Below are 25,895 nucleotides of genomic sequence, written 5' to 3'. Positions count from 1 at the left end.
TGTGAAACCTTGTAGGCTACTCTTGAATTACTGTAATATTTTTTCTGTTTGATACACATTTACATTTTATATTTATTCATTTAGCAGACGCTTTTATCCAAAGCGACTTCCATGAGAGAGCTTTACAAAAGTGCATAAGGTCAATGATCATAAACAATGAGGTAGCCCCAAAAACATTGTGGGTAGCCAAAACATGAAGCATACATTGTGAAAAGCAAATAAGTGCCAATGGGAAGAAACGTAGTTCTTGAAGGTGGAGGTGGGGAGGTGATTCCACCATTGGGCGGCCAGACAGGAGAAGAGCTTGGGTTGGGAGCGGGCGCTCTTGAGAGGTGGGACCACCAGACGGTTGTCAGAAAAACACCGTAGGTGGGGGTGTAAGGCTGGAGGAGAGACTTGATGTAGTCGGGTGCAATCCCGTTCACCACTCGGAAGGTCAGTACCAGGGTCTTGAATCTGATACCGGCCATGATTGGAAGCCAGTGGAGGGAGATGAGGAGCGGGGTAACATGGAAGCATCTGGGTAGATTGAAGACACATAGTATTCTGGAAAGAAAACATCTACTACAGTAACTGTAGAATGGACACATGAGGGATATTTTTAAGGTCCACTGCCATACTGACAAAACATCTAATCATTTTGACCTGCAGTGTTTACACAATGCCAAAGGGACTTTTCATTTTGGGGGCACTGACTATTTCTATGAGAAAAGGATTTAGTTTTGACTGATGAGTTGTCTGTTTTAGGAGAAAGATGACCCTTTGCAGGTGTGCCATGGTGTTTTGCTGAACCATCTAGGTTATTTTGGCAAATGTATTTAAAGCTTTGAGAATGTCCTCTTTTTTCTCGAGAGATGAGCCAAAGCAATCGAGAAGGAACTTTTCATTTTGGGGGCACTGACTATTTATATGAGAAAATGATTTGGTTTTGAAGCATGAGTTAACTGTTTTGGGTGAGATATGACCTTTTGAAGGTGATCTATGTATTTGTGCTGAACCATATTGGCTATTTTGCCAGATGCACTTAGAGCTTTGAGAATGTCATTTCTGTTTCAAGAATTGAGCCAAAGCAATGGAGAAAAACTGTAATTGTAATCTGTTTAACTACATGCTCTTCTGGTTCTACCCATTGCCACTTACTTGCTTTTTCACAATGTTTGCTTCATGTTTTGGCTACCCGCAATGTTTGGGGCTATCTCGCTGTTTATGATCATTGACCTATGCACTTTTTGTAAAGCTCTCTCTTGGAAGTCGCTTTGGATAAAAGCGTCTGCTAAATGAATAAATGTAAATGTAAGTACGGGGGGTCAGATGGCTGAGCGGTTAGGGAGTTGGGCTAGTAATCCGAAGGTTACCGGTTCGATTCCCGGCTGTGCAAAAATGACGTTGTGTCCTTGGGCAAGGCACTTCACCCTACTTGCCTCGGGAGGGAATGTCCCTGTACTTACTGTAAGTCGCTCTGGATAAGAGCGTGCTAAATGACTAAATGTAAATGTAAGTAGAAGTACAGATACTCATGTTTAAAAATACTCTGTAGTACTGACTACACCTTTTCACTCAAGTTAAAGTAAACTATAGTAGCTCTGACATATACTAAAGTAAAAAGTAGTCATTACTATTACCTGTTTTAGTGGCACGCTGGTAACAACATAATTACAGTGTAACAACTGTGTAATAACAACATAATATCAGTGTAACAGTGTAAAATAAAATAAACGAGAGAGGGTACAATTTCTGGGGAAATTGTAGGGTGTGCTCGCTTGCGTCGGTTGCAGGTGGGTCCGTCCCCTTAAGTTTTTCCCATCTAGTGATATTTTCAAGCATTTAGCCTACTCAAGAACCCCCTTTGAAACAAGCTACTATAACAACGTTGTCACCGGAAGTATTTCCGATGGAATCGTGATTCAAACAGTACCATCTGCTAACTGAAAATATGCCCCCAAAAACGTAAATAAGCTTTACATCTATTTAGGGAGAAATGGCTAATTCAAAAGAAGGCTAGCCAAACTTGACTGAGTGAGGGGATTGTTTTAAGCGCCGGAAATGAGAATGTTTCTTTTGACATAAAGTTTAGGCTGTGGCACTGAAGCCAGCGACGCACCACACAAGCTTGAGTTTAAACTTTACATTCTTTAATGTGACATTACTTACTGTACATGCAAGTCTTGATTTTCTTACATGTACATGTATGATGCTGCTAGTAGTAGTACACCACGGCACGATACGATACTCGCTGTGCAACAGCACATCAATCCATGCATCGTTGCTAACGTGTGCTGACGTGGTGACGTAGTTAGCACTGAGTACCCTTTGTTGACTAAAGGCACTTTTTGCCACAAAAACGTTGTAACCTCCTAAACCGTGCAACGGAACGTAAATAAAAATACAAGCAACACAATCGAGACCAAGACGAACATTTTGACACAGGCGTTGTCTATGTAGTCCAAATATTGACTGATCCTTAGGGGGGCGAAAATAAACAATAAATAATAATATATATGTGAGAGAACAATGGTTGTGCTCGCTGAAAGCGTGAGCACACCCAATAAAAAAACGACATCATAACAGTATGATAACAGTGAAATCACAGTGTAATAAAAACATAACACTAATGATAATGTGATGAAAACATAACACTAAGGACAGTGTAATGACAGTGTAACAACTGTAACTACAGAGGGTACCCATCTGCAACCAACGCAAGCAAGCACACCCTACAATTTGGGTGTGCTTGCTTGCGTTGGTTGCAGATGGGTCCGTCCCCTTAAGTTTTTCCCTTCTATTGATATTTTCAAGCATTTAGCCTACTTATATTGCATAATTCATTAAGAACCCCCTTTGAAACAAGCTGAACCCCCTTTGAAACAAGCTATTGTAGCAACGTTGTCAAACTGAAAATATGCTCCCAAAAACGTAAATAAGCTTGACATTTATTTAGGGGGAAATGGCTAAAGCGCCGGAAATTTGAACGTTTATTTTGACATAAAGTTTAGGCTGTGGCATTGAAGACAACAACGCACCACTCTCGCTGTGCAAAAGCACATCTATGCACGTTGTATCCATGCGTCGTTGCTAACGTGTGCTGGCGTTGTGACGTAGGCTACACTGTAAAAAAAAACATGAAATTACCGCACTATTACTGCACTTTTTCTGTAAATATCCGTGTTTTTTTTCTGTATTTCTGAATGACAGGAAATACAGATAGAAATACAATGGCAAACTGTACATTTATAATTTTACATAAAGATTACAGCCAAATGTTACTTAAAAATACACTCAAATGTCTGTTTTTTTTTACAAATATTAGTAACATTTTCATCAAAATGTTCTGTTAAAACACATGATTTCACATGATATCAAAACTGGCCAATTTAACTGTTATTTTGCAGATATTTACTTTCATCCCACGGACAAATAACTTAATAACATAATTTTTGGTTTAGACATAGGAACCTTGAATTGTGAACTGAACTCGGGTAGTTGACATCATGCAATCCCAGCATGCACCAGTCAATATCAAAGACTACAAATGTTTGGGGGCTATCTCGTTGTTTATGATCATTGACCAATGCACTTTTAGTAAAGCTCTCTCTTGGAAGTCGCTTTGGATAAAAGCGTCTACTAAATGAATAAATGTAAAGATTCCAGAGTAGGACGAAGGAAAGTTAATTAGATAGTTGTGTAGCGGCAACGCTCCTGTTACCCAAAGCTACAGAGTTAAAGGTTTAAGCTTAGTTAGATAAGCATTGTTTGGAGTTTTGTTGTTGTGTTCGTTCTGTTTTGATATGTGTAATGTGATGGTCTGTAGTTTGAATACATTAAGTGTTCACCCTGAGTGTGAATGTTGTCCAGTTAGATGGCGATCTAACCTGTCTAATTTGTTGCGAGCAATATTCCTCTTCAATTTGCACAACTAGCCGGCGCTACAGTTGTAATCTGAAGCGCCAGTAATGTCTGTAGTGTCTGGATACTGATTGTAGTATTCAGACACACAACATGTTATGAATGAACGTGTTAAATCGTTATATCTTCAGGGTATCCGCGGGGTCTTAAGAAGTATTAAAAGTTGATAAATCAATTTTGGGAAAATTGAGGCCCTTAGAAGGTATTAAAAAGTCTTAATCCCGATTTTATGAGGTATTAAATTTTGTTCAAGCTTTGTCCAAAGAGTTTGACTCCAAAAAGTGCCTGAATATATGTATTTTCCTCCCCATATTATAAACAACGACATGCTCGGTCAGCGAGTCACATATTTTGCGAAATGCATGGTTAGGTGATGTGTCGCCCTCTACATGTTGCAGCGAAACAGACTCCGAAATGGGGAAATGTAAATTTGCGGACTCCTGTTTAGAGAAGGATGAGTTTATACAATGGCTGAAGCCTGTCGATGAAAACAACTGTGAGGCATTCACACTCCAGCGACGTAAATCGCTTGCCATCGCTCGCTTTCCCACAGTGCACCATGCTCGGGGGGTGTCAGACAGATTAATGCAGAGTTGTAGTTCTCTAAAGTCACTGTTGTAGTTTGTATAACGTAATGGAAAAGTGTGAAGACTTGGGTTTACGTACTCGCAATATCGATCAAAATACAACTTGTAGCCTATACAAAATACATAAATGTTTAATAGACATACACGTTGACATGTGTAAACACGTTTTATTATATTACTCGAAGTCTCTACTAATCTGTCGACACAACTACTGTAGGGAGTCCAGGCTAGCTAGCTAGTTACTGTACCACAGAAAGAAGTTACGTAATGTGACGAGACTGAATTTGAAAGTACAAAAAACCCACCAGGAGCACCGACAACGTCGGCAACCCTGAGCCAGGCCTCATTCTTTTTATTAATGTCTCTGTACAAATACAGAGACGTATCGTACAGGACTGGATATGCAGCCACACAGGCGATTAGTTTCTCTATCTTGAAACTGAAAGCTAGAAATGTTTACCATGGTTGCTACGAGAAACAAGAACACTCTGATGCCTATGTTAACAAACTATTTCTAAAAACTTGTAGGGCTAATACATTTTTTGTTTGCCTTAATGTAAGTAATCAATTTAGTAATGTTCATGGTGATATCTAAAGGTTAAAAATGTTACCCTATTCACCTGAGAAAAAGAATGAATAGGCGTATGAATAGTCTTTTTTTAAACTTTCCCCTAATGGGATTCTTCTGGGCTTTTTTTTTCCTTAGTCAGGACATATTGAGGATACAAAATCAGTTGAGTTTGCTTCTGTTGCAATTTGTCCTAGGTTGACCCCCATTTTGGCTTAAAAGGACTGGACTATATCTGAGTTCTGTTGTATAGCTGTGCTCTATAGATTTATTTGCAAACTACAACTATTTATTAAGTTAAAGGTTTGTTGCAGATTATAACCTGAAGTGGCGATGAGGTCTTAAAATATTTTGAGAAGGTCTTCAAAAGTCTTAAAAAGGTATCGAAATTAACTTCAGGATTCCTGCATATACCCTGATCTCAAGTTCAATTAATAAAAGTTTTATTTACCGGCAAAGAACAGCCTATAATGTAATATTACAGATATATCTTGTAAATTTGGTACAGGAAAATTACAATTATTTTACGGTTTCTTTTTACAGTGTAGCACTGAGTTCCCTTTGTTGACACAAGGCACTTTTTGCCACAAAAACGTTATTTCAGCCTAAACCGTGCACCGGAACGTAAATAAAAATACAAGCAACTAAATCGCTACCAAGACGAAACTTTTGACACCGACGTTGTCTATGTAGTCCAAATATTGACGGATCCTTAGGGGGGCAAAAATAAATAATAATAATATATATGTGAGAGAACAATGGTTGTGCTCGCCGAAGGCGTGAGCCATCCAATGACAGCGTAACATCCTTCACTCAAGTAGAAGTACAGATACTCATGTTTAAAAAGACTGTGGTAAAGTACTGATATCAGAAAAATCTACTTAAGTACAGTAACAAAGTATTTGTACTTTGTTACTTCCCATCACTGAGAATAGCAGTATATTGCATTGGGTTTAGTATGCTTAATAGAAATGTATTCATTGAACGTGGTGTAGTATGCTGTAGAATTGTAGTATATTAGTTGACTAGGGTGCAGTATTGAATAGAATACAGTATATTAGTTGTAAATATGGTAAAATTGATCCTTAGTAAACAGGTGAGTAAGTGTGGTAATAAAGTGCTCTGTACCTTGTTACTAACAACCTACACCAGACCTGGGTACTACCTCAGCCCCAACAACAGCTCAGGCTTGTTGCCAGTGAAGAGGAGATAGGAGAGGCAGATGGAATTCACATTCTTCACGCCACAGTAATATGCCCTGTCAGGAAGGGATTGGGGTTAGCTATAAGCCTTGTGACATGATGCCTGCTGCAAACCTGTTGTTGGTAGAGAATCCATCCCAGGTGGAAGTGGTTACAGAGCAGAGGGGGATATTTGTTACTCTGATACATGGGTCTATCACCACTAAGCCCCATATTTAAGCAGCAGAGTGCAAGGGGGGGGCAGGTCGGTTTCATTTGTGAGGAGGTGGGGATGGATGAAACAGAGAGCCGAGGGGTAGAGCGTACAGGTGGCTGTAAAGGCATGTTTCATTAGGGCATACTTCTCTGGGCTGGAGCCTGGTCACTCACGCACACACATGTGCTTCCACTTTCCCTCCTTCAGAGCTCAAGCCAACTGGAGCAGCCTCAGTATTTAACCAGAGAAGAGCACTTTCTGTCTCCATGTCTCTCTCTCTCCATGTCTCTCTCTCTCCTCCCTCTCTCTCCTCCCTCTCTATGCATGTCTCTCTCTCCATGTCTCTCTCTCTCCTCCCTCTCTCTTTCCTCCCTCTCTCTCCTCCCTCTCTCTCCATGTCTCTCTCTTTCCTCCCTCTCTTTCCTCCCTCTCTCTCCTCCCTCTCTCTCCATGTCTCTCTCTCCATGACTCTCTCTCCTCCCTCTCTCTCCATGTCTCTCTCTCTCCTCCCCCTCTCTTTCCTCCCTCTCTCCATGTCTCTCTCTCTCCATGTCTCTCTCTCTCCTCCCTCTCTCTTTCCTCCCTCTCTCTCCTCCCTCTCTATCCATGTCTCTCTCCATGTCTCTCTCCTCCCTCTCTCTTTCCTCCCTCTCTCTCCTCCCTCTCTCTCCTCCCTCTCTCCTCCCTCTCTCTCCATGTCTATCTCTCCATGTCTATCTCTCCTCCCTCTCTCTCTCCATGTCTCTCTCTCTCCATGTCTCTCTCTCCTCCCTCTCTCTCCATGTCTCTCTCCATGTCTCTCTCTCCTCCCTCTCTCTTTCCTCCCTCTCTCTCCTCCCTCTCTCTCCATGTCTCTCTCTCCTCCCTCTTTCTCCTCCCTCTCTCCTCCCTCTCTCTCCATGTCTATCTCTCCATGTCTATCTCTCCTTCCTCTCTCTCCATGTCTCTCTCCTCCCTCTCTCTCTTCCCTCTCTCTCCATGTCTCTCTCTTTCCTCCCTCTCTCTCCATGTCTCTCTCTCCTCCCTCTCTCTCTTCCCTCTCTCTCCATGTCTCTCTCTCCTCCCTCTCTCTCCATGTCTCTCTCTCTCCATGTCTCTCTCTCCTCCCTCTCTCTTTCCTCCCTCTCTCCATGTCTCTCTCCATGTCTCTCTTTCCTCCCTCTCTCTCCTCCCTCTCTCTCCATGTCTCTCTCTCCTCCCTCTCTCTCTTCCCTCTCTCTTCTCCCTCTCCATGTCTCTTTCTCCTCCCTCTCACTCCTCTTTCTCTCCTCCCTCTCTCTCCATGTCTCTCTCTCCTCCCTCTCTCTCTTCCCTCTCTCTCCTCCCTCTCTCTCCATGTGTCTCTCTCCTCCCTCTCTCTCTCCTCCCTCTCTCTCCTCTTTCTCTCCTCCCTCTCTCTCCATGTCTCTCTCCTCCCTCTCTCTCCTCCCTCTCACTCCTCCCTCTCTCTCCATGTCTCTCTCCATGTCTCTCTCTTTCCTCCCTCTCTCTCCTCCTCTCTCTACATGTCTCTCTCTCCATGTCTCTCTCTCCATGTCTCTCTCTCTCCTCCCTCTCTCTCTCTGCCCTCTCTCTCCATGTCTCTCTCCTCCTTCTCTCTCTACTTGTCTCTCTCCTCCCCCCTCTCTCTCATTGCCAGGCCTATCCTGAAAGAAGGAAAAGAAAAGGATTTCTTATTGTTATCTTTTCTGTTCTTGTTGTAATTTTGTGAACTTTGCCGAAAACAAAATTAAGATACATAAAGTGACATTAAGGCTTTCGTTCATGTGGCTTCTCTTTATTTGGCCTTACAGGATCAGATGTATCTTGTTGGATATGCCATCTAGTATCCAACTATTTATTTTCTTATCTTCTCAAATCACTACAGGGTAAAGGAGGTTAGTTCTGGGTGTTTGACTACGTGGAGTATGGTCCTGGTAAATAGTTTCTCGCTAAGGTTGGAAAGTTTGGTTTGTTCACCCTCTAGTTTCCCACATTCAGATAGTGAGGCCCCAGGCTAACACAGTTTACGTTATAAAAGACAACGTAATTGTCTCATAACATAAGTCGAAAGACATGAATGCATCAATCATTACTTATGTTATTGAGACAACTGTGGGGTCAGAACACAATATATAACTGTATCGCAAAATATTTACCCTTAGTGGTTGGGCTGAAATATTAACACACAGATGTGCACAGAAAGATCTTTTACGTCTGTGTGGTGACGTCACGCAGTTTCCGCTGTCATTCCCCTTCGTTCCTCTCCGCTAGCATGGCAGAGTGGAGCAGAGGCGCCTTAACAAAAGTATCGTCCGAGAGACCCGCACGGATTCATAACTTTCTCTAGCTCAAATATACCGAAGAATGGAGTCGGAATTATGGAATTAAAGTCGAGAGCACTTGCAATGGGTGATTTACTCGCGGGATTACTTCTGTTCGGTAGTTTGCTCTCTGTAGTTGATGGTAAGTATGCTGCTTTAGTTTTGCTCGTATGATCCGCACGAAGGTGGCAAAGTTCGAACATGGTTAGAACATGGACTCTGAAAAACATTACGGGAATTGAACACTAGAATATGCTATGCCATAGGTCTAAGGCATACATATTTCCTGTATTGTAGCTTATTGGGGACAAAATGTTCTTCAAATTGTATGCAGAAGTAGTCAATTTGGAGCATTTCGTTATAAATTAAAGGCTAGGCTATAACCCGTGGCACAAACGCATATCCCAAGTTTCAATCCAAGCCGATAGTCTACACTGTGACGTGTGCGATATCAATTTATGAATAGCCTACGCCCTGCTATAATTTTACTGAAGATTTCTCAGGACAGTTTATTACCTGTCGTGGGGCGACTTAAAAGTTTGCGTTTTAAAGCATTTTGTTTGTTCGGAGGCCTTAACACACGGCGATCGATCTCCGGTGTCGGGTGCCCGAAGACCTTTCTAGCCTACTTAAAAAATAACGTTGATCTTAAATATTAGATCGTAGTCTAGATAAAATATCTCATAAAGAAAGTATACACTAAACAAGTTTTGTTCAATGTGTAAACATTCTCTATTTCCCAACACATAAATAAGTATTTAAAAGACGCCGAAGTGAAGTAAATACAATGGTGCAAAATATTGCAGTCTGATAGTAGCCTATGTAGGTTTTGGATGTAGCTATTGTGCCCCACTGTAGCCTCTGCATCAGTAGAGTCCAGTAAAACAACTATGCACCTACTGTGGTGTTTATACTGTAGGAATGGACTTTCCTCTGTTCAAAGTGTCAGTGTGTGGACTGTGTCCCATGCCAGATAGCAATAAGTTACGTTTTCAGTTTTGGTGGATTTCCTGGTCATTTCTATAGTTTAAGTTTTCTGCTGTTTTTGTCTTTTCATTTGCTGATAATACTCTAATGGTTCCCCCAATAAATTCAGTGTTGGAGTTTGTTTTCCTTTTTTATGTTGAAAGTAAGGAGGGCCTAATAACTAGCCTAACTATATGCATCCGGCAGTCTTGTTTTACATTGAAAAAACTTTTAACAAGTTTGACTGGGCATTTATGATTAAACATACTTTCCTAGTTCATTTATGATCAATAAGTCTTAGTTATTTTGAGTTCTATTAGTAAAATTCCCAGAGTGATAAAATAACCAGTTTTCCATTTTAGAATTTATGCTGTTCATGCTTAAATACCTTTGTCCACCGTGTGTGTGTGGAGGAAGCGGAAGGCTTAGTTGTCCGCTGAGAGGAGCTGGGAGGAGCTGGGAGCGAGCATGGCTCTGCAGGCATGTCGAGAGGGGGTGCGAGGATTTAGCACACTTCACACTCACACTAAAACACTGAGTCAACAGTTAGACTACAGGCCTAAGCTGGGAGTGTGTGTCCAACAAATATTGATCCTTTTCACTGATGCTTGCCTGTAAGTTGCTTTACTTGGTACAGGCTGTACCAAGGGCACTTGAGAAGGTTACAGTTATTGGGCTTCAGTCCTGCTGATGTTTCTTAAACAATGCTTCACATGTACAGCCGTGAGGGTCGAGCGAAGGTGTGGAAGTCTGACTCCATGGCTGAGGGAATGTAAAGAACACATTGAATCTTTTCCTGTTCTTTTCTCTTTCTGGAAATATGAGCAGGTTATTTGTTTCATTCTAATGCAGCCAAGGATGGAAGAATTATTTTTTGACGGAAGTCTGGTGTAGACTACCCTGATTCCCCCAGGGTCTGTCCCTCCCCCCCCCCCCCCACCCCCCCCCCCACCCCCCCCCCCCCCCCCCCCCCCCCCTCCTCCTCCTCTCTCTCTCTCTCTCTCTCTCTCTCTCTCTCTCTCTCTCTCTCTCTCTCTCTCTCTCTCTCTCTCTCTCTCTCTCTCTCTCTCTCTCTCTCTCTCTCTCTCTCTCTCTCTCTCTCTCTCTCTCTCTCTCTCTCTCTCTCTCTCTCTCTCTCTCTCTCCTCTCTCTCTCTCTCTCTCTCTCTCTCTCTCTCTCTCTCTCTCTCTCTCTCTCTCTCTCTCTCTCTCTCTCTCTCTCTCTCTCTCTCTCTCTCTCTCTCTCTCTCTCTCTCTCTCTCTCCGCTCGCTCTTTCTCCCTCTGTCTGTCTCTCCCTCTGTCTCTCTCTCTGTCTGTCCCACTGTTTTTGTGGCATGAGGTTTTGGTCCTGATGGACCCGCAGCCTTCTGCTGGAGAGGAGTGACTGAAAGACTGTGTCCAGGGAGGGAGAGAGTTGGCCACAATCTTCCTTTTGCCTCAGGGTGCTCAAGGTGGGCAGGTCCTCGAGGGAAGGCAGATCACCTTCTCAGCAGCTCGGATAATATGCTGCAGTCTGCTCTTGTCCTTGGCAGTGACAAGCAGCGTACCAGATGGTGATGGAGGAGGTGAGGATGGACTCAAAAAAACTATCATCCCTGAGACATATCCCCAGGACTTATTGTTCCTGAGAAATCATCCCTGTACACCAACATCTGATCATTTGTGACAGATATTATCTTTAAATGCAGTTATATTCAAACAAGCTGTCACCTGTAGTCAGCACCAGTCAGAGCTGTTTTGAAGAGAGCTGGCATTAGAGGTCGGAGGGGGAGACAGACACTGCCCCCCTTCAGATTTGCTGAAGATTGTGATGTCATACAGGACATGAGCCTGTCACCAAGCTGACGTCAGACCATCACACAGGACACAGTCCTCCCCTGTAGACCCAAGATGAGACCTGACCTGGTTCTGAGATACAAGGTCTGCAGCATGTCCAGCCAGGGCTCATAAAAGATGCAGCTGTGCAGAGATTTGGGCAGTTTAATCCCTGATGTGATGTATCCACTGGGGGGTGAGGTGTCAAGAATCTTCCCTGGTGGTGCTGACTCTAGTGACACTCTCTCTCTGTCTTTTTCTATCTCTCCTGCTCTCTATCTCTCTGTCAGTTTACTGGATCTCTCTGCTTCACAACAAAGCTTGTGTGTACCTTTTTTGGATGACAACTGTATTGTTGTATTGCAAACATAATTTAATTGTGATTATGTCTCTTACTTTTACTCTTACCTGCAAACACTGTTTTTAGGTAGTATTTGTTTTCCATCAGCATAATATGCTGGACTGGTTTCTCAGGGCCTGCCCTCGTGTGGCCTCATGGCAGCATTCCTATAGTTTTCTGTGGCTGAAGGCGGTTATACAGTTCCCCATTGTGCTAATCTGCTGTGTAGGTCACATCTCTCGTCTTACACACCTGTCTTGAAGCCATGGACACAGCTAGACTGGGACACAATCTGGACCCAGCCTGGACACAGTCTGGAAGAAGTCTGGAAACAGCCTGGACACAGCCTGGACACAGCCTGGACACAGCCTGGACACAGTCTGGACACAGTCTGGACACAGTCTGGACACAGCCTGGACACAGCCTGGACACAGCCTGGACACAGCCTGGACACAGCCTGGACACAGCCTGGACACAGTGTGGACACAGCCTGGACACAGCCTGGATGCAATCTGGACACAGTCTGGAAGCAGCCTGGACACAGTCTGTTCTTTATATTCCATGAGTCTTCTGTGCATATTCTGACGTGATTTTATGAATTGTCATCTGTGTTGCATATGAAAAGGTTACGCAGCACTCCAACCAGACACATATCGATCCCTATGACACAGTTATATTCCCTTGTTTGTACAGGGACTATGATCCCCTGCTGGCTGTCAGCATGTTGGACACACTGTGGGGGGTGGAGGAGTGAGTCTGTGCGATTTAGATAGCGGCACATCTCATTTCACATGCCTCGCAGGCTTCATCCTAGCGGCTGCCCAGAGCCAGGTTCAGCACACAGGCCTGAACATGCGGTTCATATGGCTCTTACACACCTGTCCTGAAGCAGACAGGAAGTTGTCCTGAGGAGCAGTGAGAGCTGGGCTCTGGTTGGATGATGGCTCTGATTGGATGATGGCTCTGATGATGGATGAGGTCTCTGATTGGATGAGGTCTCTGATTGGATGAGGTCTCTGATTGGATGAGGTCTCTGATTGGGAGACAGCAGATGTGTCTTTGAAGTCCAGCTAGTGCAGTGGACAGTTATGCAACATGCACATGGAGAGCAAGACACACTGGCCCTCTGCTTCATCACATGGCACAGCCGTGTGCCTATAACATTTTAATTAATTTATTCAGATGCTTCAATCCAAAGCAACATAATTTATATACATGCATACATTTAGTCATTTAGCAGACGCTCTTATCCAGCGCGACTTACAGTGAGTACAGGGACATTCCCCCTGAAGCAAGTAGGGTGAAGTGCCTTGCCCAATGACACAACGTCATTTCACACGGCCCAGGAATCGAACCAGCAACCTTCTGATTAATAGCCCGATTCCCTAACTGCTCAGCCATCTGACCCATAGAAAAATTACAGCAGGAATACAAGGACCAGAATTTCACAGTTCCAACAGTATTTGGGTGGTAGTCCAGGCAGCAGCGGTGCTGAACTATGACTTCTCCCCCAGGGTCTCCTCTGCTGCTGTTTGCTAACCGGCAGGACGTCAGGCTGGTGGACGCCGGGGGGCCGAGGGCAGAGTCCTCCGTGGTGGTCAGCAGCCTGGAGGACGCAGCAGCTGTGGACTTCCTGTACTCAGAGGGACTCATCTTCTGGACGGACGTGAGCGAGGAAGCCATCAAACAGACATACTACAACCAGTCCACCAGAGGTAAGCAGTTCCGTGGTTCTAGAACATCTTAAGTCTGACTAATTGACTGTTGCTTGTTTTAGCGATAAATCATTCAAGAGTGAAGTCATAATCTAATTTAAGATGTATTGTGCTCATGTATTGATTTGACCATTTATTGCAATGGAAATAGGTTTGTGTTTAGCAGTTTTGTCTAAGGGGGAGCTCCCTGCCCAGGAGCTTGGCTAGCGTAACACATGTACATACACATGTATATACACATGTAAATACAGATGTACATACACAAGTACATACACAAGTACATACACAAGTACATACACATGTACATACACATGTACATACACAAGTACATACACATGTACATACACTAACAAGGCAGGGAGCATAGGATCTAAGATCCTGTGGTGGACAGGAATAATTAGTAATCCTGTAAAGTGGAATTGAAAACGAGTTTTAAGTTCACCACACCACAGAATAATGTGTTATTAACTACCCATCCAAATTCGACTGAAAAAAAACACCGGCAAGTATTTAAAATTAGGCTTTGAAATTGTGAAAAAATCAGCACTCTTCTCTGCTTGAGACTGGGGGGGCGTGTCGCCTGAAGGAGCTGAACTCCGCCCATCGCTGCCTACCTACGACCCAGATAATAGACGCTACGTCAAGCCGAACAAAACAGTATAGAATTAGAATGTATTTGTTCAATGAGAGAAACATACAGATGCATATAAATGAAATGTTCCCCTGAGCTGTAACACAGGAGTAAAAATGGACACCAGAGACAGCAGACAGTGAGGTCTCCAACTACTTCTAGCACATTAGCTACCATTTCACCAAAGTACCATCATTCTACACCGAGTAGCCTAATGTCAAGTTAGCGGTTTGCACTAACTCATAGCAGAGATACCTCTGGAAAAGTTATCTAGTATAATTATAACAAGCACACAGAACTGAGTGATGAACTGCTGGCGTCGGTGGATGGTCCAGGTGCGACCGGAGGATGAGCGGCCGGGGGGGCGATGCTCGGTACGGCTTCGCGCTGCAAGAGAAGCCGTGTGTCCCTGAACCCCGTCTGTCTCTGGTCCATGTTAAAATGATCCGCCGTGAAATGGTCACTGCAGAGGCGGCTGTTGGAGTTTATCCGAAGCTTTCCATCAGCGTGGCTCTTCACAAAATCAATCCACATATTTTTCCTTTCCTCATCAATAGGGAAATTAAATAGTGTTGCAGAGCAGCTGAAGTTCTTGCATCCAGGGAAGATGCAGTTGCGGGTGGAGGGAGACATCCTGACGCTAGCTAGCTAGCTGATATAAGCTACAATAACAGTACAGCAGGAGGAGCCATTCAGTGATCTGAAGTAGATGGGTCAAAATGACGTAGATAAGTAATTTTTTGGCTCCGCCCAATAAAACCTGATCTGAAAACGGAAGAGAAACTGTTCTACGGTCTAACTCCACATTTTAGTGCGACAAAGTTTTCGCGCTTTGCACATGCTTTCAGGAACTCATTTCACACGTATATAATGTACTGAGAAGCAAATCATGGAATTGCTTTACAGGATCTTTAAAGCAGATTTCAGTCAAAAGGCTTCACAGAGCATAACAACATCCTGTAGTGTCAGTACAAAAGACAGTATTGAGGAGTTGGGGATGGTGGAGGGAGGCAGCAGTTGCACAATATGCAGGTATACAGCAACGCATGATGTGTGAACATGTGTTCCTGGTTCTGTGAATTAATGCAGTATTCACGTCTTCTAGAGGGGAAGCCTGGACCTTCATCAGCAGTTCAGGATATAAACAAGGTTTTCCCAGAAGGGAACCTTTGTAATGTGTAGATGTGCTGCTGTACAAGTGGCCCTGGGCCCTGTGTAGAAGTTCTGCTGTGTGACCTTCCTGTGCTTCTTGTCTCCAGCAGGAAAGGACGGTCTGGGTGCGGGTCAGACAGTGGTGGTGGCTGGACTGGACTCCCCGGACGGCCTGGCATGTGATTGGCTGGGCCGTAAACTCTACTGGACTGACTCTGAGACCAACCGAATCGAGGTGGCCAATCTGGACGGTACATCCCGGAAGGTTCTGTTCTGGATGGACCTTGACCAGCCCAGAGCCATTGCCCTGAACCCTGCCCAGCGGTGAGTCCCTGACCCCTGAACCGGACTGGACTGGTTAGAGCTGGGGTAGGTGTAGGACTGGGGTAGGTGTAGGACTGGGGTAGGGCTGGGGTAGGTGTAGGACTGGGGTAGGTGTAGGACTGGTGTAGGACTGGGGTAGGGCTGGGGTAGGTGTAGGGCTGGGGTAGGTGTAGGACTGGGGTATGGCTGGGGTAGGTGTAGGGCTGGGGTAGGTGTAGGGCTGGGGTAGGTGTAGGACAGGGGTATGTGTAGGACTGGCATAGGGCTGGGGTAGGTGTAGGACTGGGGTAGGGCTGGGGTAGGTGTAGGGCTGGGGTAGGTGTAGGACTGGGGTATGTGTAGGACTGGCATAGGGCTGGGGTAGGTGTAGGACTGGGGTAGGGCTGGGGTAGGTGTAGGGCTGGGGTAGGTGTAGGACTGGGGTAGGGCTGGGGTAGGTGTAGGACTGGGGTAGGGCTGGGGTAGGTGTAGGACTGGGGTAGGTGTAGGGCTGGGGTAGGGCTGGGGTAGGTGTAGGGCTGGGGTAGGTGTAGGGCTGGGGTAGGTGTAGGGCTGGGTTAGGGCTGGAGTAGGTGTAGGGCTGGGTTATGGCTGGGGTAGGTGTAGGGCTGGGGTAGGTGTAGGACTGGGGTAGGGCTGGGGTAGGTGTAAGACTGGGTTAGGGCTGGGGTAGGTGTAGGACTGGGGTAGGGCTGAGTCTGGCATCTGCCTCTTCGTCCTTGCCTTATCCTCCCTGGCCCGTTAGTCTAATTCCTAGACAGCCCCACCATTGTTCATCTTCCACTTTGTTCCTGCAGTAACTGAATTATAATAGAGGGAGAGGGGGAGGGGTTAGAGAGAGAAGGAGGGGGAGAGAGAGAGAAAGTGTGAGAGAGAGAGAGCGTGCAAGAATAGGGGAACCTCTTAATTGTGAAATGACATGACATGAAATGCTGTGCAGCCATTGGCAAACAATATTGAGCTGCTCTGGGGGTAGAGCAGGTTATGTAGCTCTGGGGGTAGAGCCCCCTCCTCACCCACCCTCACCCTCCTACCCCTCTATACCCTCCTCCCTGTATGTAACATGTATGTCTCCATGGTGAGATGACTGTATGTAACATGTATGCCAGTGAGATAGGACTTCATATAATGGTGGAACTCAGATTATATTGGTGACCCCTGTGTGACCCCTGTGTGACCTCAACAGTGTGTGTGGTTGGGAACAAACTGTTAGCTTTGGGTTGGAATGGAAACATTGCTGGTGTCATTAAAATTGTCATCTCGTGCCTGCACGGTTATATAGAGTAACTAAGTAATACGTCTCTGCTGAATTCATACTGCATGCAACAGTACCAACTCTTTAAGGGCAGCTGCACTGCATCCTAGCAGGATTCAGGACCCAGACTAGGTCTCCAGCCATGACAGTCACACAACAATCTCTTCTGTGTGGTAAACTTTAGGTCCTTATTCAACATTTGTCAATCCAGTTTCAAACAAAACTGCTATATTAAGGTACATATACAACAGGCAGGCATCCCAGGCAGGTGGATGGACAGGAAGGGAAGGGACCAGGAACTCACTGTTGTCAGGGAGACCGATGTCCATGAACTGTGTTGATTGTCTCCCCAGCTTCATGTACTGGACGGACTGGGGAGAGGAGCCCAGAATCGAGAGGGCGGGGATGGACGGCAGCAACAGGAAGGTCATCGTGGAGGCGGAGCTCTACTGGCCAAACGGACTGACCATTGACCTGGACGAGCAGAAGTTGTACTGGGCCGACGCCAAGCTGAGCTTCATCCACCGAGCCAACCTGGATGGATCACAACGGTATGTGATTTATCTGTCTGTCTGTCTCTCTGTCTCCCTGTCTGTCTCCTTGTCTGTCTTCCTGTCTCCTTGTCTGTCTGTCTGTCTGTCTGTCTGTCTCCTTGTCTGTCTGTCTGTGTCCTTGTCTTGTCTGTCTGTCTGTCTCCTTGTCTGTCTCCTTGTCTGTCTCCTTGTCTGTCTTCCTGTCTCCTTGTCTGTCTGTCTGTCTGTCTGTCTGTCTCGTTGTGTGTGTGATTAAAGCAGCTAGTGTGCTGTAGTTCATATTGTTGACTATTATTCTTTTTTATGAATCTAACACTCTGGTTTGGTCTAAAGTTCACACATACACAAACACAAAACCTCATGTTACTTTAAACCAATCAATCACCAAGACCCAGATCAGCCATCCTACTCCCACTTCGCACAGTGTCTCTTCAGCTGTATGAGGAGGAGGGTATGGATGTAACCTCCAACCCAAACACTAGGGACTGTGGAGGCCCCAATCCAAACACTGGCTCTGCATGCGGAAACATCTCCAACTCCTCCTGCCCCTGCCCCTCATCCCCCTGCCCCCCCTATTTCCTCCCCCATAGCCCCCCTGTCCCCCCAACTTCCTCCCCCTGCGCCCCCTTTCTCCCCCTTTCTCCCGTCCCCTAGTCCCTCAGCCTTTCCCTACACCCCTCAAACCCCGCCCCCATCTCTCCCCCAGTATGCTTCCTCCTCCCCCCAGTCCTGCTCATCTGTAACTCAATCTGACTTGGCACCGCCGGCCTGTTTGGCCCACTGGAGGCCTGGGGTCACATTTCCTTTGTGAAACAAGGATTTGATGACGGCCATTTTAATAAAGAGAGGTATGTTTACCTATGCTGGGGGGCTAGGAAGGGGACAGTACAGAGAGAGACAGGAAAGAGAGAGACAGGAGAGACAGGAGGAGGATAGGAGACAGAGGGATAGGAGAGAGAGGAGGGGGATTGGAGAGAGAGGGATAGGAGAGAGAGGAGGGGGACAGGAGAGAGAGGAGGGTGATAGGAGAGGGAGAGGAGGGGGAGAGGAGAGAAAGGAGGGGGACAGGAGCGAGGGGATAGGAGAGAGAGGCGGGGGATAGGAGAGAGAGGGATAGGAGAGAGAGGGATAGGAGAGAGGGGGATAGGAGAGGGAGGAGGGGGACAGGAGAGAGAGGGAGACAGGAGAGAGAGGCGGGGGATAGGAGAGAGAGGGATAGGAGAGAGAGGGAAAGGAGAGAGAGGAGGGGGAGGAACCCTTTCCATGAAGAGTCCAGGGCTTGGTGCTACTGGTGGAGTCAGATACAAAACCCTGCTTTCCTCACAACGTTACAGCTAGTCTGGAGCTCCTACACAGAGACACGGGTGTCCGACCCAACTCCCAGTCTTGACATGTGAAGTGCAGGGTAGAGACTATCGGGTTAGGGTGAGGGTGACTATAGAAGCTGTGACCTGGGGAGGTCATCGGCCCTGAGGATGGATGACACTCTCCAGCTGTCTGGCCCAGGGCCAGGGTCTGGGCAGGGCTGATGTGATGGCCCTGGGCTAGGGTCACACACAGACAGATACACACACACACACAGATGTGATGGCCCTGGGCCTGCACATCAGCCCTGACCCTTGTCCTGACCCGTGAGAGGGGACATCATCACTTATCACAATGTTGTGGTAGATCTGGTTTATACACTATGCCTGGAGATGTCTTGTTCTCTCCAAGCTTACCGATGCTTTGTTGAACCAGTGAGGTTTGGCTTTCATCTGCACATTCTTGACACATTAGGATTAATGGCCCGGTGTGTAGTATGTTTTAAATGGCGCCAAACTCACACACGTCCTACTTCCAAGTACGTCAAACAAGAAATAGCTGTGAAGTCTAGGGGTCATTAGTCCTCCTCACAGCCGCTCTGGTCTTCCTCTCACACTGTTAAAGTTTGAGGAGAGAAAAGGCAGCTACTCCCTCCAACAACTTTGAAAATATAGTCGACCTTATGAACCCTCTGGCACACATGCACAAGCACACACACACACACAGATAGATACACACACACACACAGACAGATACACACACACACACACACACACAGACAGACAGATACACATTACACACACATGCACTCACAAGGCAGTAATCCTGTGATTGATGGAGGAACCTCAGCAGAATGCTGCTGGATCAGGACTCTAAACAGCTGAGTGCAGCGTGTTAGCTTTGATCCTTCAGTGTACTTATGTCAGAGTGTGTGTGTGTGGAGCACGCATATGTAAGTGTGTGTGTCTGTGTTTCACAGTACCGTATGATAGACTGTGCTTTCTACAGTACTTAATAAGGACAGTGCCGTGCTGGGGTGGTTGCTAGCAACACAGGAGCAGCCTCACTGATAAACGTTATACCAGATGCCCTCTCTAAATGTTTGACGACAGCCTGATTTGTTTACCCCTCCCCCTCCAACCCCCTCCCACTCCACCCCCCTCCCCCGGGTCCCCCATGGTAGGAAATGAGCGGGGGGCTGGGATTGGGCCCCTCTACCAGGGTTCCAGTATGTTCCACTCTCAGCGTCTCCAGTCAGGGAGATGGATTTCCCAATTGTTGTTTTTGGTGTGAAACTGAGATGTGTGTCTGTGGGCTCCTGGGTTCTGTATTGCTTGTCCAGAGATGTACTCATTCTGTGTCAGCTCATTTGGCTGTCCCTTACGGAAAAAAAGTATATTACACTACAAAATGGATAGTACACTTTTAGTTCACTTTTGATATACTTTTAAGAAGTATGCTTAGAAAAAAAAGGGTATACATTTCTTCTGGAGTAGGATGTACGTTTTCTTTTATTATACAGCAAAAACAGTCAAAATACTTTCAAAGTACATTACAAGTTAATTTTTTTAGATCCATCTTGTATATTCTAATTATTCATGTATAGGAAACTTTATTATGCATTGCACATTGAGTCTTTTTTGTTACTAAAGCTGTAACCTTAATTACTGTCAAAACATTTTGAAGCCCTATACTCTTATACTGTACTAATAATTATCAATTTGAGTATTAATGGAAAATACGAAAAAGCTACTTCAGAAAGAAGCAGACAGAAGGGTTGCATTATGCATTTGAAGGTTATACTGTCAAACTGACTGAAGAACAAAATAACGACGTGAAAAAATGATAGCGTGGCTCATTGGCTGGTCAATTCCCATGATGCAAGGCGGTAAATAGTGTTAAAATTTGCTGATAAGTTTGCAGTTGGTTTGAAAGGGTTCGTTTTTTTTTATGTGTCTGCTTAGAATGTAGTGATTTGTTGCGTGGTAATTGGGTGTGCTCAAGCCTTCGGCGAGAGCACAACCTTTGTTCTCTCACATATATATTATTATTATTATTATTATTTTTATTTTTATTTCTTTTTGCCCCCCTAAAACTCAGTAAATACTTGGCCTACATAGACAACGTAGGTGTCAAAAGTTTCGTCTTGGTAGCGATTGAGTTGCTTCTATTGGAATTTACGTTCCGTTGCATGGTTTAAGCGTAAGTTAAGTTTTTGTGGCGAAAAGTGAAGCTAACGGTGGCTAATTTGCTAGCCACAGTCACTGACGTTACTAACGTCACTGCGTCACTAACGTCACGAAAACACGCGTGACTACCTTTGCCAGAACATTCGTTTCACATCTGTTAACTTGGGGGATAGCTAGGCTAACTATAGCTTTACTGCAAGGCAGCTGCAGAAACGCCACAAGAAAAGAGGCCAGGGTGATAACTATTTACTCATTTTACTTTGTGATATGACACACAATTGTGATGTGTAATGTACAATATAAGCTGATATTATTAAGGAAGTACATCTACTTTCGGAAACAGTAGTCTACTATTTCACTGAAGTATTAGCATCATGACATTAGCCTGTGTTTCCCGGGCAACACATACTACAGTGGTCTATGATGTAGCGTTATCTGTTTTCAATCGTTAAAATAAACATTCCTCACATATACATTTTCGTTGTAGGATTTATTCTGACATTAGAAAACGATTTGTTGGTGAAATTACCATTACCTGTGGTTTCAAACCAGTGTAGCTCACTGCAACGCTGTAGCCTACTGTACCCGAGACACTAGTGTGAGTAGCTAACAACAACTCATCAGCTGTTTAAGTCAAACGGCAACAGAACATGTTCGGCACTCCCCTTACTCAAAAGTCTTTCAGTAGGGAAACTATCTGACTACTAACCTGAACTTCATTGCCACAGCCTAAACTTTGTCAATCTGTTCATGAAAATAATTAATTTTAGCCTAAACCGTACAACGGAACGTTTAATCGAATTCAACCAACGCAATCGCTATCAAGACGAACACAGCAGTAGTCTAGTACTGTACTGTAGTAGTAGAATTTACCGGGGCAGCTTCTCCACACAGGGCTATATCGCATTTTGAGTTGTTACTGACAATGATCGCTACCAGTGAGCTTTTTATGAATGAGCTATTTTCCACTAAATAAATGTCAAGCTTATTTACGTTTTTGGGGGCATATTTTCAGTTAGCAGATGGTACTGTTTGAATCGCGATTCTATCTTCTGCCGGTAAAGTCGTAGAATAATCTTAAAAGGGGGTTCTTTATTAATGAATGAATGCAATATGAGTAGTCTAAATGCCTGAAAATATCACGAGAAGGGACAACTTAAAAGGACGTTTAAGTCATAGAGATTAGGTCCATTTGTACACCGGTCTGCCAAATGTATTCGTTTTGATTCAGCCTGTCAGCTGCCTCTTGCAGGGGAAATGAGAAGACATCATATTTCATTCTACACTTCACTCATATTTTGAGTTGTAAATGAGCAGCAAAAAAAAGATGCTTTTAAATCTATGTAATCTTTATAAATAATAAGTAGGCCCGATGCATTTTTATATAAAATATACAGACCCCTGTGCAACCGACGCAAGCAAGCACACCCTACAATTTCCCCAGAAATTGTATCCTCTCTAGTTGTCATTGTTGTGCTGGTTTACCTTTGCAACCATGAGTTAAATGACTGTTATGTTTGATAAGAAGAGCTGGATTATTAGAATGTGAGTTCATACACAGTAATTAGCTTCTTTCAGCTAATAATCTGCAGTGTCACTTGGTGAGGGCCCCCGTTCTCGTCAAGTGATGCTAGATCGGCTGCGTTTCTGGGGCCCCTAAACATTTAAATATATTAGTGAATCATAGTAAATGGACATTTATTAAATTTACTTCTATACAAATAGTATACACATAAGTACACTGCTAGTATACTTTAAGTACCATGAAAACAGTATACTTTTTATACTTAAGTATACTTACAAATAAGACTTGAAGTCTAGTTTTTTTTCGTAAGGGGTAGCATTCACTTTAGCCATAGGCCTTATGGTTAGGATTAGCTTTAGCACTGGTTGTAGCATTAGCCTTAGCGGAAGGCCTTATCCCTGCTAACCCTGCCCTTGCTGGTGTGTCCCTGCAGGGAGACGGTGGTTGAGGGAACCCTGACCCACCCCTTCGCCCTCACGCTGTCTGAGGAGACACTGTTCTGGACCGACTGGCAGACCAGGTCCATCCACGCCTGCAACAAGCACACAGGGGAGAAGAGGAAGGAGATTCTGAGCGGGATTTACTCTCCCATGGACATCCAGGTGCTGGGTCCGGAGAGACAACCTAACAGTAAGTATTCCTGCTGCCTGGGTCCTGTGTCTGTGTGGAGCATATATGTAACGCCTTTTAAATTAGAAAATCTGTTGCTCATGAATTCATTAGACAATTAAATTTTCTGAATATAAATGTTGGCATGTTGATCTGCCAGTGGAAGCTCACTGTAGGGGAGGAGAGAGGGCCGCCCACTCCCCATCTCTCAGGGAGCACATTCTAGAGAGAGGGCCGCCCACACCCCATCTCTCAGGGAGCACATTCTAGAGAGAGGGCCGCCCACACCCCATCTCTCAGGGAGCACATTCTAGAGAGAGGGCCGCCCACACCCCATCTCTCAGGGAGCACATTCTAGAGAGAGGGCCGCCCACACCCCATCTCTCAGGGAGCACATTCTAGTGAAACATTACACCAGTCCCCCAAGCCAGGGATGGAGAATGGTGTGTCCAAGTTCTGTGTGTGTCTGGGAAGTGTTTTGAAGTTTATGGCACATATCTTCTCAGTGTGGGTAAGCCCAGAAGAACTTGTTTTGGGTTCAGCTCCAATTTTCCCAGAAATGTAATTTCAAGTGTCTAGCATTCCTCTCTGGACAAATAAATGGGATGTTTGTGCCAAGTTAAGATGGGCAGAGATGTTTCCAGTTTTGAGTTCCCTGTGTGTGTTTCTACACAGAGCTGTTTGTATGTACTTGTTAATGTGTTTGGGTCTGCTTGGTGTTTGTGTTTTTTGTGGGAGTGTGTGTGCTTGTGTATGTATATGTTTGTGTGAGTGTGTGTATGTGTATGCATGCTTGTGTGTGGGGAGTGGAGTTGAGTGGAGGGGAGAAGGAATGGGGAGAGATGGAGGGGAGAGGGAGGGGAGGGGAGAAGGAAGGGGGAGAGATGGAGGGGAGAGGGAGGGGAGGGGAGAAGGAAGGGGGAGAGATGGAGGGGAGAGGGAGGGGAGGGGAGAAGGAAGGGGGAGAGATGGAGGGGGAGGGTCAAGAGTAACATTACCAACTTAGCAAACTTAAATCCTTAATACCAGCTCAGCACCCTCTGTCACTTCAGCCAGTTTATCTGCCAGGTAATCATCTCAGGTTATTCTAACATCCTGTACTACTACTACTAAACATTCTAATGTGATGTCTATCTTTTCTTACTTTATCCCTCTTTCTCCCTCCTCCTCTGCCCCCCAGTCCAGACCCCCTGCGATGAGGAGAATGGAGGCTGTTCCCACCTGTGTCTTCTCTCCCCCCTGCAGCCCTTCTACAGCTGTGCATGTCCCACCGGGGTCAAGCTGAAGGAGGACAGCAAGACCTGCATGCCAGGTAAACCCTCACCTGACCAGGTAAACCCTCACCTGACCAGGTAAACCCTCACCTGACCAGGTAAACCCTCACCTGACCAGTTAAACCCTTGCATTAAAATACAGCTTCGCTGCCTGCATGGTTGTTTGACTGTTTCTTATATATCTAAAATTCACGAGGTTAAATTTTAAGACCTTTGTCACATCATTTACCTGTTTTTTAAAGGAGAGATTAGAATAAATAAAAATTCCTAAATATTTAAAGTTTGATACTACCTGTTGCCTCTTACCAGAAACATAAACATCTGGCTCTGGTGACCCTTTGCAAGCCCTCTTTTTGAAGAACATACAAACAGTCTTCTTAACATTCAGGTGAAGGCAGGAATCTGCAAGCCATTTAGTTACATTTGTCATTGTAGATGTGAGCTTAAGTGCAGCTTGTTCTTTGTTTTTTGCATGCACATAAATCACTGTGTCATCAGCGTACATTTGAATATCACACCCATTGCAGACACCAGGCAAATCATTAATGTACAAGTTGAATAATAAAGGTCCTAAAATAGAACGCTGGGAGACTCCCACTTTGGATCTCAGAGTAGATGATGAAACATCACCCACTCTGACACACTGGGTTCTTCCTCCAAGGTACGATTTCAAGAAGGCAAAAGTTAAAATTTGACTGTTTATTAATCAGGGCATTGTGATTAACCGTATCAAAAGCCTTCTTGAGGTCAAGAAAAACCGCTGCTACTACACCCCATTTATCCATTTTAAGCTTCACATTCTCTAAGAGAAAGCAGTTAGCTGTTTCAGTCGAATGATTAGCTCTGTAACCAAACTGCATAGGATGTAGCTGATATGGAGAGCAAAAAATCTAATCAATCTGGGACTGAAAAGAGTGGGTTATCCTTGTGGGTTTTTTCACTAACTGAGTCATATTAAAACAATCAATTAGACGTTTTAGAGATTTTCTTCCAGATTTATCCTCCCAATTTACATTAAAATCACCCATTAATATAACCTCTTTGTCAAAGTCTGATTCCTTTAACATGGAATCAAGCTGATCATAAAATTCACATTTGGACGATGGTGGTCTGTAGAGACAGATAAGAGTAAGAGACATTTGCAATGATAGTGACGCCAGATAGCAAGCCATGATTTCTCGAGGAACAAACAATGTTGCGCTCGTACGGTCTTAGCTAATTTTTTCACTGGTGGGCCAAATTCTCTATGCGGGCAAAGCAGAGAAAGGGGAGGTAACCTTCCCTATTGTGACGTCACAATAGGGGGATTTTCAAAACCGAGCGTTTGAGCTCTCATTTTCTCAAAGGCGGAGAAGAATACCCAGGGTTTGGTTTACACCTATCAATATTTCGAGCCACTGGGGGACCAAAGGCAGGCTAGGGGAACTCATAAGCTCCTAAAGTGAAGTTTTCATGTCATGGGACCTTTAATGTAAAACATTACTCCTCCTCTTTTACCACTAG

The 25,895-nt window shown here is 44.9% G+C and overlaps 1 protein-coding gene across 3 annotated transcripts in view; it reads left to right on the top strand.

Annotated features, from left to right (window-relative positions):
• The first annotated feature begins 8,726 nt into the window (after positions 1 to 8,726).
• The window catches only part of lrp5 (low density lipoprotein receptor-related protein 5), a 60,163-nt gene continuing 42,994 nt past the window's right edge, over positions 8,727 to 25,895 (top strand). Inside the window, exons 1-6 of one of the 3 annotated variants that reach the window (XM_067234291.1) lie at positions 8,727 to 8,901; positions 13,395 to 13,595; positions 15,489 to 15,702; positions 17,311 to 17,508; positions 22,943 to 23,139; positions 24,299 to 24,430. In XM_067234291.1, coding sequence (XP_067090392.1) covers positions 8,817 to 8,901; positions 13,395 to 13,595; positions 15,489 to 15,702; positions 17,311 to 17,508; positions 22,943 to 23,139; positions 24,299 to 24,430 — 1,027 coding nt within the window. In that variant the 5' untranslated portion in view covers positions 8,727 to 8,816. Of the gene's footprint in view, positions 8,902 to 12,385; positions 12,424 to 13,394; positions 13,596 to 15,485; positions 15,703 to 17,310; positions 17,509 to 22,942; positions 23,140 to 24,298; positions 24,431 to 25,895 lie in introns of those variants that run through there. The other 2 variants (XM_067234290.1, XM_067234292.1) reach the window with 2 other exon arrangements.

Source organism: Osmerus mordax, chromosome 4, assembly GCF_038355195.1.
Source record: "Osmerus mordax isolate fOsmMor3 chromosome 4, fOsmMor3.pri, whole genome shotgun sequence".
Classification (NCBI taxonomy): Eukaryota; Metazoa; Chordata; class Actinopteri; order Osmeriformes; family Osmeridae; genus Osmerus; species Osmerus mordax.
Note: the sequence above shows the minus strand (reverse complement) of the source record. Positions and strands in the feature narration are given on the sequence as shown.